This window comes from Amphiprion ocellaris, chromosome 3, assembly GCF_022539595.1.
Source record: "Amphiprion ocellaris isolate individual 3 ecotype Okinawa chromosome 3, ASM2253959v1, whole genome shotgun sequence".
Classification (NCBI taxonomy): domain Eukaryota; kingdom Metazoa; phylum Chordata; class Actinopteri; family Pomacentridae; genus Amphiprion; species Amphiprion ocellaris.
Window position 1 is genome coordinate 16,437,177 of NC_072768.1, and position 19,649 is coordinate 16,456,825.

The 19,649-nt window shown below is 40.0% G+C and overlaps 2 protein-coding genes across 5 annotated transcripts; both read right to left on the minus strand.

Annotated features, from left to right (window-relative positions):
- Positions 1-1,381: 1,381 nt before the first annotated feature.
- Positions 1,382-10,666, minus strand: cnot4a (CCR4-NOT transcription complex, subunit 4a). The gene is given in 14 exon segments (XM_023267934.3): positions 1,382-3,326; positions 4,139-4,372; positions 4,645-4,834; positions 4,836-5,149; positions 5,585-5,840; positions 5,950-6,007; positions 6,123-6,329; positions 6,426-6,550; positions 6,636-6,761; positions 7,061-7,162; positions 7,504-7,590; positions 7,821-8,018; positions 8,386-8,560; positions 10,433-10,666. Coding segments are annotated over 13 exon segments (2,400 nt in total). The 5' UTR covers position 8,560; positions 10,433-10,666; the 3' UTR covers positions 1,382-2,997.
- Positions 10,667-11,057: 391 nt separating this feature from the next.
- zgc:136858 (uncharacterized protein LOC678543 homolog) lies at positions 11,058-19,403 on the minus strand. Of its 4 annotated transcripts, none has more exons than XM_055009151.1 (20): positions 19,363-19,403; positions 18,073-18,175; positions 17,850-17,964; positions 17,577-17,751; positions 17,366-17,477; positions 16,887-16,993; positions 16,591-16,717; positions 15,942-16,062; positions 15,766-15,861; positions 15,543-15,628; positions 15,207-15,343; positions 15,061-15,120; positions 14,914-14,977; positions 14,724-14,818; positions 14,510-14,638; positions 13,206-13,320; positions 12,974-13,111; positions 12,648-12,814; positions 12,480-12,562; positions 11,058-12,288 (listed from the first exon to the last, which is right to left on the minus strand). In XM_055009151.1, the coding sequence occupies exons 2-20, from the start codon at positions 18,149-18,151 to the stop codon at positions 12,093-12,095; spliced, it is 2,202 nt and encodes a 733-aa protein (XP_054865126.1). In that variant the 5' UTR covers positions 18,152-18,175; positions 19,363-19,403; the 3' UTR covers positions 11,058-12,092. The 4 variants fall into 4 exon arrangements, with proteins under 4 accessions (XP_054865126.1, XP_054865125.1, XP_054865128.1 ...); XM_055009150.1 differs by lacking the exon at positions 19,363-19,403 and adding an exon at positions 18,709-19,356; XM_055009153.1 differs by lacking the exon at positions 19,363-19,403 and having other exon boundaries at positions 17,850-17,929; positions 18,073-19,356.
- Between the last annotated feature and the right edge of the window lie 246 nt (positions 19,404-19,649).

Here is a 19,649-nt window from a genome sequence, read left to right on the forward strand (position 1 = left end):
ATTAATCAATGAATAATAATAATTTCTAGACTTACCCTTGAGAAGCTGATCAGTATCCTTGCGGCTGTGGGTAGCGGTTGTGATTGACTCGCTGCAGGTCTGAAGATCTTCACTGAAACTCCACAAACAAAGAACTGAACAGCTTCCTGCAGCACATTCTATAGTCACAACAAACCACCACTTTATAGATGCATAAATGTTTCCCGACAGCCAACAATCAAACACAGACACAGCATTATTATATGAGAGTAGAGAAACTATTCAAGACATTTGCCACTTAGAGATTATTCTTTGTTTCATAGGAAGCTGAATTACATGATGTTCAGAGGATATTCAAGTCCCATTTCTTTTCTTTTTTTTAAACAGATTTGTGACAGTTTAGAGTGGAAAAACAATCTTTTGATGCTGTTTCTAAATGACCTTCAACTTAATTTGACCTCTCTGTGCTGACATTCTTTGTTAATCGTTGCAATATATACAACAATACTCATGTATTTGCAAAAAGCTAAAATAAGCTGTTATGTTGGTTTAATTTATATATACATTATAGTGTGTTCTAAACAGTTAAATGTTCATATAGCACTTAGAAATACTATTTATAGATGGTGGAGGTGAAAACATGACAGCTGCAGGTAAAGGCAGCATATTGTTTTCACAATTGCTAAAAAAAAAACAAGATCTGAAGGGTTAAATCAAATCGATAAGTTAAATCAACTTGGAACCAGATAAAAAAAACCTGACATTTCAAACCACGCACCTGTCATTACTCTCCCACACAAACTATAATAATAGAACATATAAAGAGATTGAGTTATTAACCGTAGAAATAGTGGAGACATTGTATGAGTATCGACCGTGCTCCTCTGTCAGAAGTCCAACAGGACAGAAAAGAAGCCTCTCTGCTGCAGACTATCTACTGCTGCATTGGCTGAGGAGAATGCAGAGCTGCAAACTGAAGGACAGCGATATGCACGCATGCTCTGCTCCCAGCAGTACTCCCACACTGAACAGATGAGCATATGGCAGAGGAAAATGGGATTTTAGCTCATTCCTGTGTGCATTCAGGCTGCAATCAGTCATTTAATGTTGAGTAAATACTTGCTTTTAGAGGGGGGAACTGATGAAAACTGTGATGTCAGTGTCTTTCTGTGTCACCTTGTGTTCTTGTGAAGTTTGACTGCAGCGCTTCCTCACTGACAGAAAGTGATCTGCCCCCTAGTGGAAGACATGAGAATAAGAAACAAGAGTGATTTACAGTGAGCTGCCTGACATTGCTCTGGTGTTCAGTACAGTGTGGAGGTGAGTACTTCAAAGAGTAATAATCATAAGTGCATGTGATTGAATCGAGGTGGTGAGAACACAACAGCAGACAAACACCAGCTCTGAGTTTTCAGTTTTATTTAAGGTTCATTTTTCCAGACCTGCAGAGGAAAGTTCACTTCCTTTAAGCGCCTCAAATTGTATTTTTTTTTCTCGCAAAATTATGTTAAAACCCATTGTATGACTCTGTGTTGGTTTCTCCTGGATGACTTTGTTCATTTTTGTGAATACTGTTAAATAGGGGGCAACAGGGGGGAGGGTGGGGGTAAGAGAGAGAGAGAAAGAGAGACAAGAGCGAACACGGATCAGAATTAAGACTTCAAAAAGAAAAAAGGCGGTGGTTGGAGAGATCCATCTGAATTCCTAAAGGCTGAGAGCTTCTTAAATCACTACTACAGTACTTGGTATTGTCTTGCAGCACCTACCTTTGTGACACACTCACATACAGTTGCTGAAGTCACATACAATATTGCATATTTTTCAGCAGTCACTGACGCTCCCCTTCCAATCACTCGAGCTCCTTTGTCTCATCTGTCCATTTTAAGGCCTCGTTTAAGCCCTCGTGGGTCCAACACAGGGACCTGTTAACCCTTTTACTACCCTCATTAGTATTTTTGACTTAACTCTCCCTCCATCCTCATCATTGTCCTATCTATGTGGTGGCTGTCCATGTTAGGGCTAGCTATTGTAGGTACCACACAGTGGCACTGTGAGTAAGAGTCTAACCCTAGTGCTCAGGATGTGTGCCACGATCTCCCAAAGCCCTGGCTCCCTGCGATTAGGCAGTGCTCTATCCTCTGATACAGAGGTTCAGCAAAATTTTCCCTCCAGCAGGATGGGGCCAGTGGGAACCCCCTACTAAAGAGATTGTGAGCCAAGTGGCCTCTGAAGCAGGCCATTTGTGTCCCTACCTAACAGGGAGCCCATGCATAGCCTGTGCCCTCAACTCCCGTTTCGTCTGCATTCACTCTCCATGAATCAAATCTCAGCTTCTTTTTTTTTTTTAATTTAATTTTGATACTCTTTAACCCACTCTCAAAAAAGCTAAGTGCCATCCCCTCTTCTCTCTGTCTCTCACTTCGCCTTATTCACAACGTAGCTGTAAGGGTTAACCGTTTCACAGTCTCCTGTTTGAGTGGGGAAGATGAGGGTCTTTGGGGCAAAGCTTCAAAGAGCAGATTCACAGCTTGCTTCATTCCTCGAAAACTAATCATGACTTCAACTTTCAAAAACACAAATGTTGTTCATGCTTAATCATTAGTTACTTTTAAAAAAGACCTCACTTCAGCTAATTTGTTTCTCTGCCAGTTTGTGGATTTAACTCGTGTCACCACTGGGCGCTTGATGCTATACTGATTCTTGTGCTCTCCGTTAACAGTAAGCTACACAATGAATCCCATGTTACGCCCAGAACTAGTTCTAAGGAGTGGTGATGGCAGCAGACAAAGGGTACTGATAATTTGTGTGCCACAAACAAAAACAAAAAACAAATAGGCCTTCAGAGTAGACAAAAAGGAAGGAGGAAGAGAAAAAGAAGAAAGCATGTTTGTTACTTTGTTAATTTTTCATACTCTGCAGATTGGTGTGTATTGCATTGGGGGAGGGGGAGCGGGTTACAGGATGATTGGGTATAAAGTGGTAGTGGGGGAATGGATGGGTGCCTGCTGTAGTCTGTGTTCAGTGGCGGTCCACAGCGGCACTCTGTAGCAGCTCTGTGGCGGGCTGTCCCGTGGGTCTGAAGGCGGTCTGGAAGCCTGGGGGAGGGGAGTGGAACTGGCTGGCGGGGTTGGCTGTGGGAGGGGGCAGGTAAGGAGCCCAGCCGCCGGCGGCTCTGTGATGGAGGGGGAGGTGGGCATCGAGGAGGCCGCTGTGGAGGGGCTGGGCAGTGGGCACCGCTGAGCTGGCAGGGCCGTCCATCTCTGTGAGCGCCTGCAGGGACTTGAGCCAGTGTGGTGGGTTGTCGTCCTGGAGACAGTCTAAACTGCTGCCTGCCGAGGCTGGGATGCCTGAGGGGGTGAGGGTGATGCAGGAGGGTCACAAGAGATGATAAAAATACACAACAAAACTACAGTGAAGCTAATGTTCAGTTTCATTTTTGTTGGGACTGTCAAGCAGGAACAGAAGTTGCTTTTTGTGAAAACAATTAGATTAGTGGTGTTCATCAAAGCTCTGCTGAAATACTTGATATGTATCATACAAGGAGCATCCTGGGGCAGCAGGCTGATTAAAGGAATGAAGGACTTTACTTCCAATTTAAACCAAAAAGGTGAAGAACTATAGTTATCTATAGAATTATGATACTCATTAGCTGCTTGAAGATTATTAGTTACTGTAGATTACAGCAAAATTGTGTGATATTGCACCAGGAAAAGTACCATAAATCACACCAACATTACCAAGGATCTGCCTCCCCAACATAATAACTTTACACTTGTGTCACATAAATGAGGCAACTGCCTGTTACCTTCAGTGTCAGTTAATCTGTTCATAATATTTAGTTTAAAATTATATTTATTTGTCCTGTCTAATCAACAGTCCTTGTGTAATGCCACTGTACACGGAATATTGTTGTGACTTTAACAGCATACTGTGCATAAAAGTAGTTTGAAGACATTATATTGGACTTTAAATGTAAATCTTTTGCTGTTTTCTGATGTTTTACAGACCAAGCAATTGAGTGAGACTAATAAATAATGAAAGATATATTTGCAGAGCTAACTCAATCTTAAATGGCAAAAAGCAGAAGGTGAAACCAGCACATATGTACAATTTATGCTGGATAAAAGACCTAAACCATTACAGTGAACTGATTGCCTACCTGTAATGATAGCAGGGTCCATCCAGCTGGCTGTGCCGTCCCAGCTCAGGCTGTGTGAGATTCCTGTTGGCCCTGCTGGCCCACCGATGTGGTTAACACTGTTGGAGGACGAGGAGGATGAAGAGGAAGAGGAGTTTGGGAGGCCCCCGAAGTTGATATTGATGTTGGGCAAGAGAGCTCTCAGGCCGTCCTGCCATTCTTTCACATTTAAGCCATCTATAGAGCTGCTGTTTTCTGCAGGAGAGGAAAGCAAAACAAACGTGTCAGCTCCTCAGGTGTTTTGATCACAGACTAGTGGTTAACTTCAGAACTGCATCTACCAGCATTTTGTATGCTCTCTAAAATCAATAAAAGCTAATCAAAACAAGTATCATAATGCTACGTGGCAGTGTGCATACGCTGTGATATTAAAGAACTTCATTATGTAGCACATCTAATTTCTGTTTTAACATGTGCTGCTTTCATGAGACGCAGAAAGGTGCCAAAGTGACCCAGGTGTCGGGTACCTGAGATGGGGATCCCTCCCAGCCCTGTGTTGTGCTGAGGGGGCAGATTCAGGTCCAGGAAATTACTGTGTGAGGCAGCACTGGCTGAGTGGTTCAAGTGTGTGAGGTTATTTCGTGTGGGGACGCCCATCCAGGGGTGTCTGGCGGCTGGCGGCTGCTGCTGACTGGCCTGGCTGTTGTGACTGCCAGGGGAAACTGAAGGAGCTGTAGATGGCTCTGTGGTGGAGCTGTGGGAGGCGTGGTAGGCCACTGGGGAAGTGGTGGGAGGCGCTAGGGTTAGGGTTGGAGGGTGGCAGGCTGGGACCATGGCTGCCTCCCTGGGTGAGGGGCCCTGGGGACAAGGGGCTCTGATCCTGCACTGACAACTCCTTCTCTATCAGGTCTGCCAAAGCCTTGCGGGTGACGTCGAATGGATCGAAGCCCAGGTCGTCATCCTGCTGTTTGCTGGATGAGCCAAACCCAAAGGCCGCCTGCCAGTCTGTGGAAGAAGACACTGGTATTGTGTCTATGAGGACAGAAGAAGAGGTAAGTTAGTGGTGCCTCAAGACTTAGACCACTCCATCCACTGAGATGATCAAGGCTACATCTGTAATCTCTGTAAAATCTATTCAGTACTTAAAATCCCAATAGTAAATAAAACAAAACATTAATCTCCTTTCAACTTTTGTTTTGTTTTTGCTTAGTAAAAAACCTTCCTAATAGTTCAGTCAGCAAGTGGTAACACATTTTAAGAATGTTGTTGCACTGCTTGCAACAGCAAAACAGCCAGAGTACTGAGAAAACAAATATTCAGAATAAAGCAGCTGCATTTCAACATATTGTTTGAAAGCTAGAGAAAAGAAACATTGTGTTGTGGCTTGGTGACATCGCAGTTAGTAAGATCCAATTCAGCAGGAATCTAACATATACAAAATGTTTAAATGAAAGGTCCATAATGTACCTGATGTGAAGAGGCTCTGTGGTTCGGGGGTCATGGGCCAGTCAGAACTGCCGCGAGGGGAGCTGGGGAAGGGGGACAGGCCAGCAGGGAGTGGGTTAGGATGCCTGAAGTTACTGTTGTCTGAAAAGAGTGACTGGGACTCAGCTGCCGCACCCTCAAAGGGTGAACGGGCTGTGAGGTCTGACATGCTGATGGGCACCACCAGGCTGGGCTTAGTTAAACCCGGGGGAGGTGAAGGGGAGTCACTCGTGGGTATCTGTAAAATGAAAACGAAACAAATGCATGAAATATTGTCCTTTCCAAACTTGACTCATCTTTCAAAAAAATATTTAACTAGTCAAACATGTTAGTTAGGGTTGTTTTACCTGTTGTAAAGTCTCTCCATTTACCAAACCGATTGACTCTGGGGGTTTGTCACTGGGACTACAGACAGAAAATGTATATAATGATTTACAGAGAACGCTGACTGCAAATTATAAACACAACTATTCCCTTTAAGAACATTCTGACCCTTCTCCTGAGAAGTGGTCTGTATTACCTGTTGCTGTCACAGTTGGAGGAGAAAGGAGACAAGGCAGTACGCTGGCCAGGACCCAGCTCTGTTTCTAGCCCATCTGAAGTAATTACTTCTTGGTCTAGATAATCTAGCAGCGGAGGGGACTTGCGATCTTCTGAAAGCCCATTGGCCAGTTTGTTATGCCCTGACAGTGTCGGCCACCCATCTTTACCATTGCTATTGTTGGTTCTGTTTGAAAGGAGGAAACATACCATGAAGCATTACACTGTGATTAAGTGGAACTGTGGAACTCTAAATAAATAATTTTAAAAAATGAAATCCAACCTCTGTGTGGAGTTGGATTTACTCTTTGACTTCTCTGCTCCACATGCTGGAGGTTGTAGAAAGCTAGGGTTAATTTTATAGAGGTCTTGGAGGAGTTTCTGCTCATATTCTTGATGTTTCCCCGCCTAAGAAAGTAACATAACATGAGTCAAAATGAAGTCTTCAACCAAAATTCATTCTCATTTTAGGAAGAGAAAATAAAGCACGTACCTGCATCTCCTCTTTAGTAAAGCTAGCTGCTTCATCCCCCAGCTCATGTAGATACATACAATCAGGTTTGGGACACTGCATACTTTTGAGGAAGTAACTGCAGTACTTCGTTGTGCCTAAAGAAGCCTGTAAGAGAAATTCAGAAATAAAAGCTCAGAGAAATGATAAAAGAAAATTAAAAAAAAAAAAAAAAATCAAAGTTAATTTTCAAGATGCTTGTTTGATCTCTGTGTAATTCTACAGCTAGATATTGTACATCGTTTAGCATAATGATGTCTGTCTCAACAGCAGAAAACAGGAAGAAAACAGAGGACAAATTTATCACATGGCTTCCACACAAATGAAACCTCTAATCACAGCCACATACAAAATCAGCACTTAAACACAAGTAACACTGAGCAATATTATTACGGTCAACATCTCACTTTGAGTGTTCTGCCATCAACCACCACATTGTTCACACACTGTATTGCTCTAAGAGCATCTTCAGAGCGGATGTAAGTGACATAAGCGCTGGCACTAGGCCCCTGAAAAAACAAAAAAGAAACTTCAGTAAACATACAACAGTTTTACTGTAGCTGTATATTACATTCATGGGCTCTCTATTGCACAATTATTTTTAATATTAATTGATTTAATGTTTTGTAATATGTAACTAATGACAACTGTATCTGTATAATATTAAGAAACAACATTTAAAAAATGATAACTGAGATAATGTATGTAACTAATGTAAACAAAAGCAAGCATGTCTTGGTATGTGAAACTTCAGGAAACATTTGCTAAAAGACAAATTGCTCATTAATTACAAAAATAAACATTTATTTAGTTGTATTAATGTTTAGACACTAACCCACATCTGTCTTACCTGTGAACCTGCATAAGATGTGCTATTGTTGATGACCACTTTATGGATTTTCCCAAACCTTCCAAAATACTCTGGTCGTTTTAGGACCTGTGGGTAAAGCACAAAAAGAAATCACAAAGTTTTGGGTATACTGTAAGCCCTTTTGAACACAATACTGTTAAAAGTCATTCCCTGTCATAGTGCATTAACAGCTAGTGCCTTTAGATCGTCATAGCCATTGACTTATTCACATCAAACTAAAATACCACAAGTTCTAACACTTCAGTGTCACAGGTAGCATAAGTCACTAAGCTTGTTAGCGGTGACGCTGTACTCACCTCTGGGTCGGCAAGTCGCTGCGAGAGCCCCACCACAAACACCAGGTTTCTCTGGACCACTCTGACACTGGCCAGGTGTTTGCGGTTTTCTGTCACCTTCTGCTTTTTCTCGTTCTGTTTCTGCTTCTTTTCATTCTTTATCCTTTGGATCTCCTCCTGTGACAGAGGCTTGTACACAGCAGGGTCCTCTGGGTACGGCTAGACAAAAACACAAAGAATTTAGATACAAATTGAGATATCCCCTACTTGTAAAAATACCCCACTAGTCTAAATGATGTGGCTTTGTAAAGGACAGTGTGTAACTGAGACCTTTAGCTGGCAATGTAGTAGATCAACAGGCATTAGTAGCAAAAAATTTCAGACTGTAAATGTGAAAGTCTAAATAAAAATGAAAAGATGTTTTGAATAAGCAGCTACTTTAGAAGAGAGATGAAAAGATAATTTCTCTTCCTTTGTTAGCATTTGGACACTCAGCATCATTCTCTCTGCTTTGCCAACCACAGTCAAATCACCCTTCTGTTCTGAGCAGTTTTTTGGAATCACATCCAGCTTAGCTTTCCCTCACCTTTCTGCAGGCGGGGCAGAGGCCATTCTCATCTGTGCGGATGCGATGCCAACAGAAGCGGCAGATCTGGTAGCCACACGTGCAGGGAAAGAAGTTGACGTCATCAATCTCCAGTGGCTCCATGCACAGAGGGCACTCCATTGGGTCGTCCTTCATTTCAGGGCTGTGGGACATCCTATGGCGCAGCAAGGGGGAGTACTGAAGCTGGTCACAGAGCACAGGGCTACAAAAACATAAAAGCTGAATGTAAGCACTCCATCCAGAGACGGCTGAAAATAATCAACTGAACCAATTCTTTCGACTAATAGAGCTCGCTGTCTCTACACATACACCAAGCAGGATGGCATAGCCGTTGGAATTAAATTTATAACTACCAAGACAACACTAGCACACACCGACCAAAATATATCCATATAAACATCTGTAATTCACAGAATTGCGTGTTTATCAGCAGAACAAATACCACTCAGTTGCTGGTTCATTAGGTCCACCTTGCACTCTAATACAATAAACCTTACTTCAATTGCAGGTATAATGTTCAGTTTATGATGACATTTTTATAGGTGCTGATACAAAGTTATGGTTCTTCTGGATACTGTAGTTTGTTGTACATTTCATTTGCATTGTGCTAATCATAGAGCTGTTTCTAATATTTTTCTGCTTTACTGACACCATCAAGAACCATCGCTGATATCATAAAATATCAAGTAAATATCAGAAACTGCTCCCTTGAAGCTGAAATAATTGATGGTCAGATCATCACTTTGCATATATCTTATTGATCAAATATTCATTTATGTCATTTTTACACTCTTTCGTGTGCCTATTTGGCAGTTTTCTTTAACCTCCAATAGTATTCTAAACATCTTTGAGCTTTAGATCATGGTTAGAAAACCGAAGACACTAAAGCAATCTGACTGCCTCACCTTGTTCTCTGGAAAACTGTGGATGGTGCCACCAAACACTATCACAGCATACATTTAACAAAAGATTAACATTTCAACCGTCAAAGAGGGAGGTCTGCTGTAGGTCTTTGTATTAAACTGCATTAGTTTCTGCTAGATGAGGCTAACAGAGGACAAATGACTGCATATCTTCAAAAACAAGCTAAAAACAGAACTATGACAGCTGAATGATAATGCGGATGTTGTGGTATCTCTCTTGGATTGACAATACTCGACACGTCATGGTGGACGTTTAAGGGAAATACAACAAAGTGCGTTTATTTACACATGAAACGCCTGTAGGTAGCAATTAAACACCAGTCTCGTCTGACAACACCGCGGCCAGAAGGCGAACTCGGTGACAAATTCAGCCTGATAAAAACCGACAGAGTGAATTAGAGGAAACGCCAACAGTTTATATGCTGGGCAGCATTTTGCTAATAAACTGACATGTACTGAGATATCACCGTTCGCAGCTTCACTCGCAGACATCATTGGTACAGTCGTGTACGAAGCCAGAATACCCCGTTAGCCTGGCTGGTAACTTTAGCTGCTCTGTCTGCTGGATCGTACCTTATGACAGATGTTATTTGACTAACGTTACGCTAAGCTAACGCTAGCCGCGAATTGGTAAAAGAAGCCGGTCTGGCTGATAGCAAGGATTACAGGGGTAACTGTACCTTCAACCCCGAGACAAAACATACAGAAATGAATAATAACTTAATATTTACGTTCGTGATTTAATAAAACGTATGACACAACGGTACGGTTACTCCTACATAGAAAGTGACAGCTTGCTTTCTGCTAAGCGCTATCAGTAGCTAGCATGCTACATTATCACCAGAATGTACGAGGTTTTGGAGCCGAGCTTACGACAAGGCCTACACAAGCTAACACTGAACTGGAACCAAGTTGGTGGCACTACAGACAACTGACAATGCTCTAACGACTTTAAGATTACCTGGACAGCGATTCAGAAAGCTTGGGGAGACTCTAAAGTCAGTCAATAAAATCGTAACAGATACAAGAGTCCTTTATACGCAGAGGTAGAATCTAACCTGGCTAGCCCAGCTAGCAACTTGGCTAACGTTAGCGTTACTTACCCTGTCCGTATTTAGCTTAGGATTCCACTCCAAGGGAGTCACACCAAATTGGGCGGGGACTGCGAGCCAATGTATCTGAAATGTCAAAATTTCTCCAAACGGTTACTTAAGATAACAGTAGTTGTGTTGTTCTATTGTAATTAAAAGGCTATAAAGATGTTTTGCCCCTTTCTTTTCTTGGTATTGTGGAGACAATTTACGTTCAAACCACCATCTTAGCTAGCATTATAGTAGGGAGGAGGGAATGGGGCAAGTATTCATTGCCACTGAGTCTGCGCAGATGGGCAAATCCTTTCTGGGAGATGTAGTTTTCACGTTTTATTCGCCATCATGCCTCTATTCCGCTTTTTTTTTTTTTTTTTTAGAAAAGTTTATAATTCTACCAAATTTCAGGAAATTTCAGAGATAAGTACTCTGTTTTACTCAATTATATTTATTATGAGATTTAACTGGCCTTTATTTTGTAGATTATAAACAAAATACCTATAATTTTAAATAGCAGTATAGAAAGCAGTAAAATTTGCTGGAGTTTAACCACTGACATTAAATGCTGATATATGACAGTGGAGAAATTAACACATACAAATAGTTACCCAATAATATATGAATAACAATGAAACATGAACACAAGCAACAACATTTTATTGACAGTACATCAGTACTTTTTGTACCATCCAAAAAAAAAATTCAAGAGTAAGATTTCCATTTGTAATTTTTTGCATTTTGGTATGGATACTTTATGTCTTCCAATGCAATCTTGTTTTTGTCTGATGAAGGTCTCCTACCGAAACGTGGCAATAATACATTTTTCATTGCAAGTTAGACAGTGCAGGAGTCAGTTTGTACCTTTTGCAAATATCAAGTCAAGTCAAATCACTGTTATTTACACAACAGTTTTATAAAAACAATAAACATAATAATAATAATAATAAACATAATAATAATAATAATAATAATAATAATAATAATAATAATAATAATAATAATAATAATAATAATAATAATAATAATAATAATAATAATATCAGTGTCACAAATTAGCCGAACAAGTTTAAATACAGAGGTTAAGATTCTACAGTGTTTTTTATGATGCAAAGTCAATTGGGTAATTTTAAAATTAAGATACCCCACAAAAATTATACAATAAATATCAAGGCTAAGATCCTGCAGTATTAATAATAATGAGGAATAACCGGACAAAATTAGAAGTAAAGTTATGAGCCAACAAAAACATATCTGACAGCCCAACAAATTCAAGGATTCCCTGGATTCCCTCTTAGAAGGCTTTCTTTTTCTTTTTCATTCCTTCCTGCTGTCTTTATTTTCTTTAGTTTTTTCTAATATGCCCTGTTCTTAACCATAATAATTCAAAACCCCAAATGGTCTTTGAATTTAAATCTTACAGAGTTTATTTATAGGAGTCGTGAGGTTCAGTAAAGGTTAGGACAAAGTTGCTTTATGTATTTTGGCAAAATTTCAGTCATAATAGAACAATCAGTATGAAACTAACTAGAATGTAACCATTTTGTAAAACATGCCATCTTCTGACATCCTTTTATATAGTCATAATATCACATACTGATTCTACATGTATTTAATCACAGATCTTAAGATTGACAATGATAAAAGTCTGAGAAATCTAACAAGAAACATTTTAATTTTAATCCATCCACACAAATTTTGGTTTGGGCCAGTCCTGCGCTTGAACATTGTTGGGATCCACGGAGTCTAAGGTAAGCACGGGGGCGATGGGGTGTGGGGATGCCAGGGACATCTTTGCAGCCAGAAGCCCCATTCGAACACAGCTGTCTGTGTCTTTTCCCTGGAGAATACCTGCTATTAAGGCACCTGCAAGACTGCAAACAGAGTGGGGATAGATGAGTGACTTTTGTTTGAATGTTTAGACTTGGTTTTGTGAGAGAAAGAACGACAAGGATAGGGAGAGAAACAGGTCACTGGAAATGAAAAACCGTAGCAGATGAAGTTTGGAAAAGGAAATTAAAATAAGAATAGGGAAAAGAAAGTAGGTCGAGTAAATTTTTAGCACCTATCTCCGGCTCCTGACACATTCATCGTCTCCTCTGGGGTCACAGTCAGTGCTGGGTAGTATAGAGCACAAAGCTGCCTCCTCTGCAAGCACAAATGCAGCAAAAATGCCTTCACTGTTGCTGTCCTAGTAAACACTATTATCAGTTTACAAGAATACAGCTCTTACCCTCCTCTGTTTTCTTGGCTGTAGGTTGACTGTTCCTGCATCAAGTTCTCCACATAGCAACACACCATGAGCACCAAGCGTGACCACTAGACAGTGAAGATGGTCCAGAAGGGGGCGTGAGAGAACCACAGTGACACCCAGCATCTCATCGAGAGTACTTGGCAGCACTGCCACAAGATAAAACCACATCCTTAGTTACCATCACAATACTTGCATTTCACAAGAACTCTAACTGTAACAACTGTGGTTGTGAATTTGTCATCGATAGCACAGACACAAAAGTTCACACATAAACTATTGCTTTCTAATGAAGGAGCGCATTTCACCTTCAGGTGTTGTGATACCCAGTGTTGCATTCATGGTGCACAATTCTGCCAGGTTTGGGGATGAATAGGACAAAGACTTCCAAGCATCTGAAAGGAAAGGCTTACAAGCCTTTTCTGAATCCGTTGGTTCATACCAAACTGTGACACATATGGATAGTATTGCATTAACATTGATGAAAGTTTTGGTTCACAGTTATTCTTCTTTATTTACTGACCATCTCTCCACGTTTACCATTTATATTGTGCTTTTTGGCAAGAGAACAAACATAGTCGATGGTGGAGACTGGGATGTTTCCATCGAGACACACAAGAGTGGCTGATGAAAGCTGCTCCTCAAAGAGTGACACCTGCACAAAGATAGAATATAGAAATAGTTGTTTGAAACTGGAGGTTCTTCACAAGTGCACAAAAACACAATGGAATGAAATACACGTTCTAGTCCAATACATAAAACATATAATATGGTCAAGTGTAAAGAGAAACAATAAAGTCAAAAATAAACAATGTGTGCAGCTACAAATGTTTCATTATTAATAAGTCAGTCAGTAGGTACTTGTCCCACTTTCTCAAAGCTTACAGTAATATGTACAAATAGCAAAGCTTTTCTAACCAGCAGTTCAAAGTCCAAAGGTATTCAGTTTACTATCTTTGGAAGACAAAGAAAATCTTCCAATATATATGCTTGGGAAAGTGCAAATTAAAAAGATTTGCATTTTAGCTTTGATTAATCATTTGCACTAGCAGTTGCCGATTATCTTATTGTCGATACTCTAATGACTAATAGTTTAAGCTCAAAAATGAACAACATAAAAATGGTGCAGTAATAGTTTATACATGAGCTTATACAAATTATCTTTAAAAGCTCTATAAAATATGGTGCGAACTTAGTTGATATGATGCTGAGGATTAGTTTGTTGGAGTTACAACTGTACTGTCGTGGTTTTCTAGACTGTGGTGCTGGTTGTGAGATGCAAAGGGACTTGGTGAAGAATAAGAATGAGAAAATGTGAAATACGTAGCAGAGCTGTACACCGCAGGACTAAAAAAATTATTCATCTGAATTTTAAACTAAATTCTAAACAAATGTGGATTTAATGCAACACAGCCAGGATTGGAGACGTATGTTACGCAAATGAGGAGTTGATAGAGTTAAAGTTAGTCTGCAGTAAAATTCGAAATATCACAACTATCACTTATAGGTAAAGAGACATGAAATTACATGGTATGCACTATGAATTGGCTGTTGTCTTTTATTAATGTCATTATCTGTCGATCCTTCATGTACGTGCACACAATTTAAATCTATAGTGGGAATATTGTATGCTGCCACTCACAATGTAAACGACTATATGCAGAGGTACTGTAACTTAGTGGGTACAGCTGATTACCATGAATATGCACTACAATTCAGATTTTATATGATGAAACGTTTAGCTTTCATAACTTTACATTGGGAATGTGGTTGTAAATATGGTCCTGGAACACAAATCCCAGACTAGTCTGGCTAAAGGTGAATAGTCTGTCAGTAGAACTCACATACTGCTCTGTGATTTGCTGATGAATGTCCATGTCCCCCAAACCAAGACTCAGTTCTCCACTCTCAGTGATGACAGCGCAGTAGGTTGCTGTGCTCTGTCCTTCTATCCTGGCCACACCACATGTGTTCTTACAAAAATATGAAAAAAGAAGTTTTTACATGTTTAGGATTTTAATGGAGCTCAGTAATAACCAACTGCTGATGTCAACATACCATATGTTTACAGTAGTTCAACACTGCATCACTGTTTGAATCCGTTCCAGTAGCTGAGATGAACAGCGGTTTGTGTCCTAATCTACTCAGAGAATCTTGAAGGAAAGCAGCAAAAAAATCTGTGAGAAACAATAGGATGTATATGACTAATGAAACATGTGCAAGCACGTAATCAGATAAAAAAACCAACCAGCGATGTTCCTTCCTACACCCCCAAAAGACTGACAGACGCTTCCTGGGTTAGTCTGACCAAACTGAAACAGACAGCAAGTTTTCTCAGAACTCAATCTGATTAACCTATTCTGCAGAATTTCACATGAATATATGTTGAACTTACAAGAAGCGTTTCAGTTTTTCCCTTGGCAATAAAATCAACATTTATTCCCCCTACGACAACCTGCAACAAAACATCATCATACTTGCTCTATTATATTAATATTTCATTTTGTCTGATTAAGCATTTAAAAAAATGTGTATACTCACAACATCTGATTCTGTGTTCGATGAGAGCTTTCCAGGAGGATGAGTTTCGTTTTTCAGTGTTCTCTCATTCACTTGTTTTGACAGTGCACAGGCTATCTGACTACCAATTTTGGCATTATTATGAATGAGAGCAATATCTTGAAACGTACCATGTTAAGGACAGTTTAATGTAGAATAATGAAGGTCAATCATCATTAACTGTGGGCCTTAGAAGCCATTGCCCTGTAACATCACTGTGCCTATCAGTCTTCTTTATGCATTTTCTTTTTTTTCAAGCTGTGACAGAATAATGTTTACTATGCAACTTCTCATTCATTCAGATTTTTATGAGGATACTGGCCTGAAGGGACTTTCCTTCAGTCAGTTCATTGACCTTTTGAAGAATGAATGGTGTCACATCTCTTCCAGTGACACCTTTAGCACTGAGGAAATGAAAAAGAGAACAGAAAATGATGATCACATGTCCAGACAGAAAATTTCCTTTGATATCATTGATTATCTAAAAAAAAAAAAGGCTATGTAACAGTAGATTACATTAGTCCATCCATTATCTATACACCATTTAATCCTCAGTAGGGTCATGGGAGGGCTGGAGTCTATCCCAGCTGACTTGGGGTGAAGGCGGGGGACACCCTGGACAGGTTCACATTCACACCTACGGACAATTTAGAATCCAGCAGATTACAGTAAAAAAAAAAAAAAAAAAAAAAAAAATCCAACAGAGACTTTGTGTACCTGGCCTCTGTGACTGCAGCCTGTATGGCCTCCTCTATCTGCTGACCTGCTGCTGCATGCTGCTCTGGGATGGGCACCGCTAACAGGACACCGCTTTGGAGACCCAGTGACAAAGTGCTTGCTGAATGGTATAAAAACAGAAATACAGACGAATAACAAACTAGAATTACCATTTTACAGTTGTATGTTTAATTGTTTATATATTTAAGTTGCAATTTACACCCATATCTGAACAGATTTGATCTTTAGGATCTTTTTGAACATGTTATCATTTAATCCTTTTATCGTGTTTGACATTTGTGTGAAAAGTTGTGGTAACTGACATATAAATTCTTATGTTATAGCCAAAAATGTGCTTGTGAGATCAGTATGAATTCATCCTCAGTTCATCCTTGAGTCCAAGTAATCAGTTTACCTTCAGGCATTCTTGATATATTCCATCCACATTAATGGGACAGACAACCCAAAGCAGTATGTTAGCAGTGCAGAGCTGTACAATGGTTGTACTGACTTGAGCATATTCTCTGCCTAACATACTATTTTCTAAGATATGAGCTCAGCAAAATTAAGTGGTGACTGGTGCTGAATCTTGACCTCTGTAAAAGTTGATGGAATCTATTAATGTTCACAGTATAAAATGCTGACATACCTATGAGTTTTGCAGCCTCCTCTGGGCTGCAGACATGGTACGCAGAAGTGAATCCACTTTGTGGAGAGAAGAAGGCTGGAAAATTCTTTGATGCTCCATAAGTGGCCACACAGACACCTTGTGTCTCCTAAATACAGAAAGACAGTGGAAGAAGTAATCAGTGTTATAGGCATTATGTGGTAGGTTTATGTGGCACATTTCTACCATAACATTGATAGGTAACATATATGTGATCACATCAATTCTGCCCCTGTAGAATTGGTAGATTTTATGATAAATTATGAAGATTTTCCTACAAGGAACTCCAGGGTGCGACCGATATCCAGAATAGACTTGACCCCAGCAGAGACCACAGCGATGGGAGTCCTGCCGAGCTCTGTCAGATCTGCACTGATGTCCAGACCTGGAGGAATAAAATTTAGTGAGTAGAAAATAATAGTAAGCTTTCACACAACTATTTCAGTCCTTAGATACAAAGTTAATGTGACTAACCTAGTCTTATTAACATCATAAGTGAACTTGGTTTCCAGTCAGTTTGTTGTCCTTACACTTAAGACCTTCCATAGAATAAACAATCTGACACCAACCGGCTGCTGGTCCCCTTATCGGTCTTCTTTTGTCATCAAATAAAACCCACATTAAATAACAGACCCACCTGATGACAGACTTGTTTAATTTAAGGAGAGTTCTTCATGACAGATGTGAAAAAAATCTTATCAGTCTTGGCATCGGTATGTATAAAAGGTTTTTTCTAACAGGATGCTAGTCAGCTCACTGTTCTCTCCGTCTCTGTGAACTCCTCCAATGCCTCCAGTGACAAACACAGGGATCCCAGCTCTGTGTGCTGCTATCATAGTCGCTGACACTGTTGTTCCTCCAGAGACACCCTAAGATATATAACACACATACAGGACTGCATGCACCAACCATCATGTCATCAAGACATTTTGAGATTTGTATTTCAGATCAAAGTGTCGGTGTCTTACTTTGCTTATGACATATGGCAGGTCCCGTCGTGACACCTTCAGGGAGCTCCTGCACTGGGCGAGGTAGTCAAGCTCCTCTGATGACAGTCCAACACGGACTTCACCCTCGATCACACCGACTGTGGCTGGAGTGGCTCCTTCAGCTCGCACAATGGCCTCCACCTCTTTTGCTGTTCTGGATGAAAATATAAATGGAGGTTATCTTCAATCACTCAAATGAATATGAACTTCTGGTGTCAGAGTTCTTTGACATTTGAAGGTCATTCGGGGTACCTCAGGTTGTGTGGATAGGGCATGCCATGTGTGATAATAGTGCTCTCAAGCGCAACCACGGGTTTGGTTTCTGCCAACGCCTGCGACACAGATGGATGAATTCTGAACAGATTATCTGAGAGAAGAAGTCAATATCATCATTATTATCATTGATCTGTTAAGTATTATGGTTATTTTATACATATTTTTTAATGTTACATATATATTAAGGGACTGCATTTACCATTTTTGCACAGTGTGCCCTGATAAGATGCAACTCCTCTTCTCAGGATGAGTGCAGAGGCTCTTCTCAATATCCTCATTCTGTTTAGACTTTTAGGGAAACCCTGACAAGATAAAAAATCTGCATGTCAGTAAAACAGTGTCAGCTGATCCTCCTCCTCAAACCAACCTGAATAAATCAATTGTTTTTCCACTGTTCAACTGAAATTGGGATCTAAAACAATCACAGCGGTTCCTTCTCCAATATTCCTCCCTCTAAGGCAATTGCTGGTTGTCATTGGCAAAACTACTACAACCATTCAAATGCTGATTAGTCAAAACATAAATGAGATGAATAAAAGTCAGCATTGAAATTTAACTTCAAAACATCAAAACTCCATAGACAATTGTCATCTCTGTAATTCACTTTTCAAGCATCCATTTAAACAACTGAGAACCACAACATTAAATTAAGAATAAACTAAGTTTATCACAACTTAAAGTCCAACAGTTCTTCAAAATGAACCACAACACTACTACTCACCCTAGAGGATGGTTTGTGTTACACTGATTCCTTTATTTGGCAGAAAAGATGTGGAAAATGTGTGCAATTTTAATTTTGTGTGCTCATCAAAATGAACACAACGTTTAACTTTACCTCAGCTTCTTGAAGTCAAAATCAGGCTCCCACGTTTTATCCCACTCTGCTGTGTGTTTTCTGCCACTGCAAGGCACAACTCCTATTCAGCCATTGTGAGGATTTTCTTTGCTCCAGTTGGTTGGGACATATTCCCACCATCCTCCCCCCGTTTTGGGGCCACTCTCAGAAACTGACACCCAAATTCCAGAGCAGGGTTTGCTTATTTTTCTCCTTCTTCATTGCATTTATACACCGGCAAGGCTAACAAGACTGCATCACACTGTTAGTAGCACATTTGTTGTAACTTTTAGCAGTGTCAAACATTGTAGTCACAATTGTATAACTCATCTGATGTCAGCATTGTGTGGTACAATGCCTCTTTTATTGTAAACTGTAATGAAAAACTAGTAAGAGAACTCGAGATGAATCACCCAAACAGATCGATACAAATACACTAAAAGTGAAAAATCTGAAAACCTGTCACACCAACGTTTTGAAGTATATCTTGAGTATATAAATATTAACATCTTTTAACAACAATCATGTGACACAAAAGGAGGGATACACATTTTCTTGCAGCCTTCATGCTTTGAGATATCAAAAGGTCCACAGCACATTAAATTCAGTCAGTTCATTATAAAAAACTGTCTCCAAAAACAGCTCAGTACTTACCTTTTTCACTGCAACAAAAATGCTACAAACTTTGCCCAGAAGGCTGAACTTTGACCCGTGCACTGTTTACACAGCCCAGAAGCATCAACGACAGATCTCAAAAGTTTAAACTTTTCTGGAATTGTCTCCTGGCAAAAGATCATTATATCAATGCATTATGCAAAATGCTTCGCAACTAAGGCAAGCACATTTCCACAATATAAATAACAAAACAATTAAAAAAGCATGTTTGCATAAAAAATGTCCAGGCATATTTTTTTCATGGTTAGAAAGTGAGTTTTCTGTAA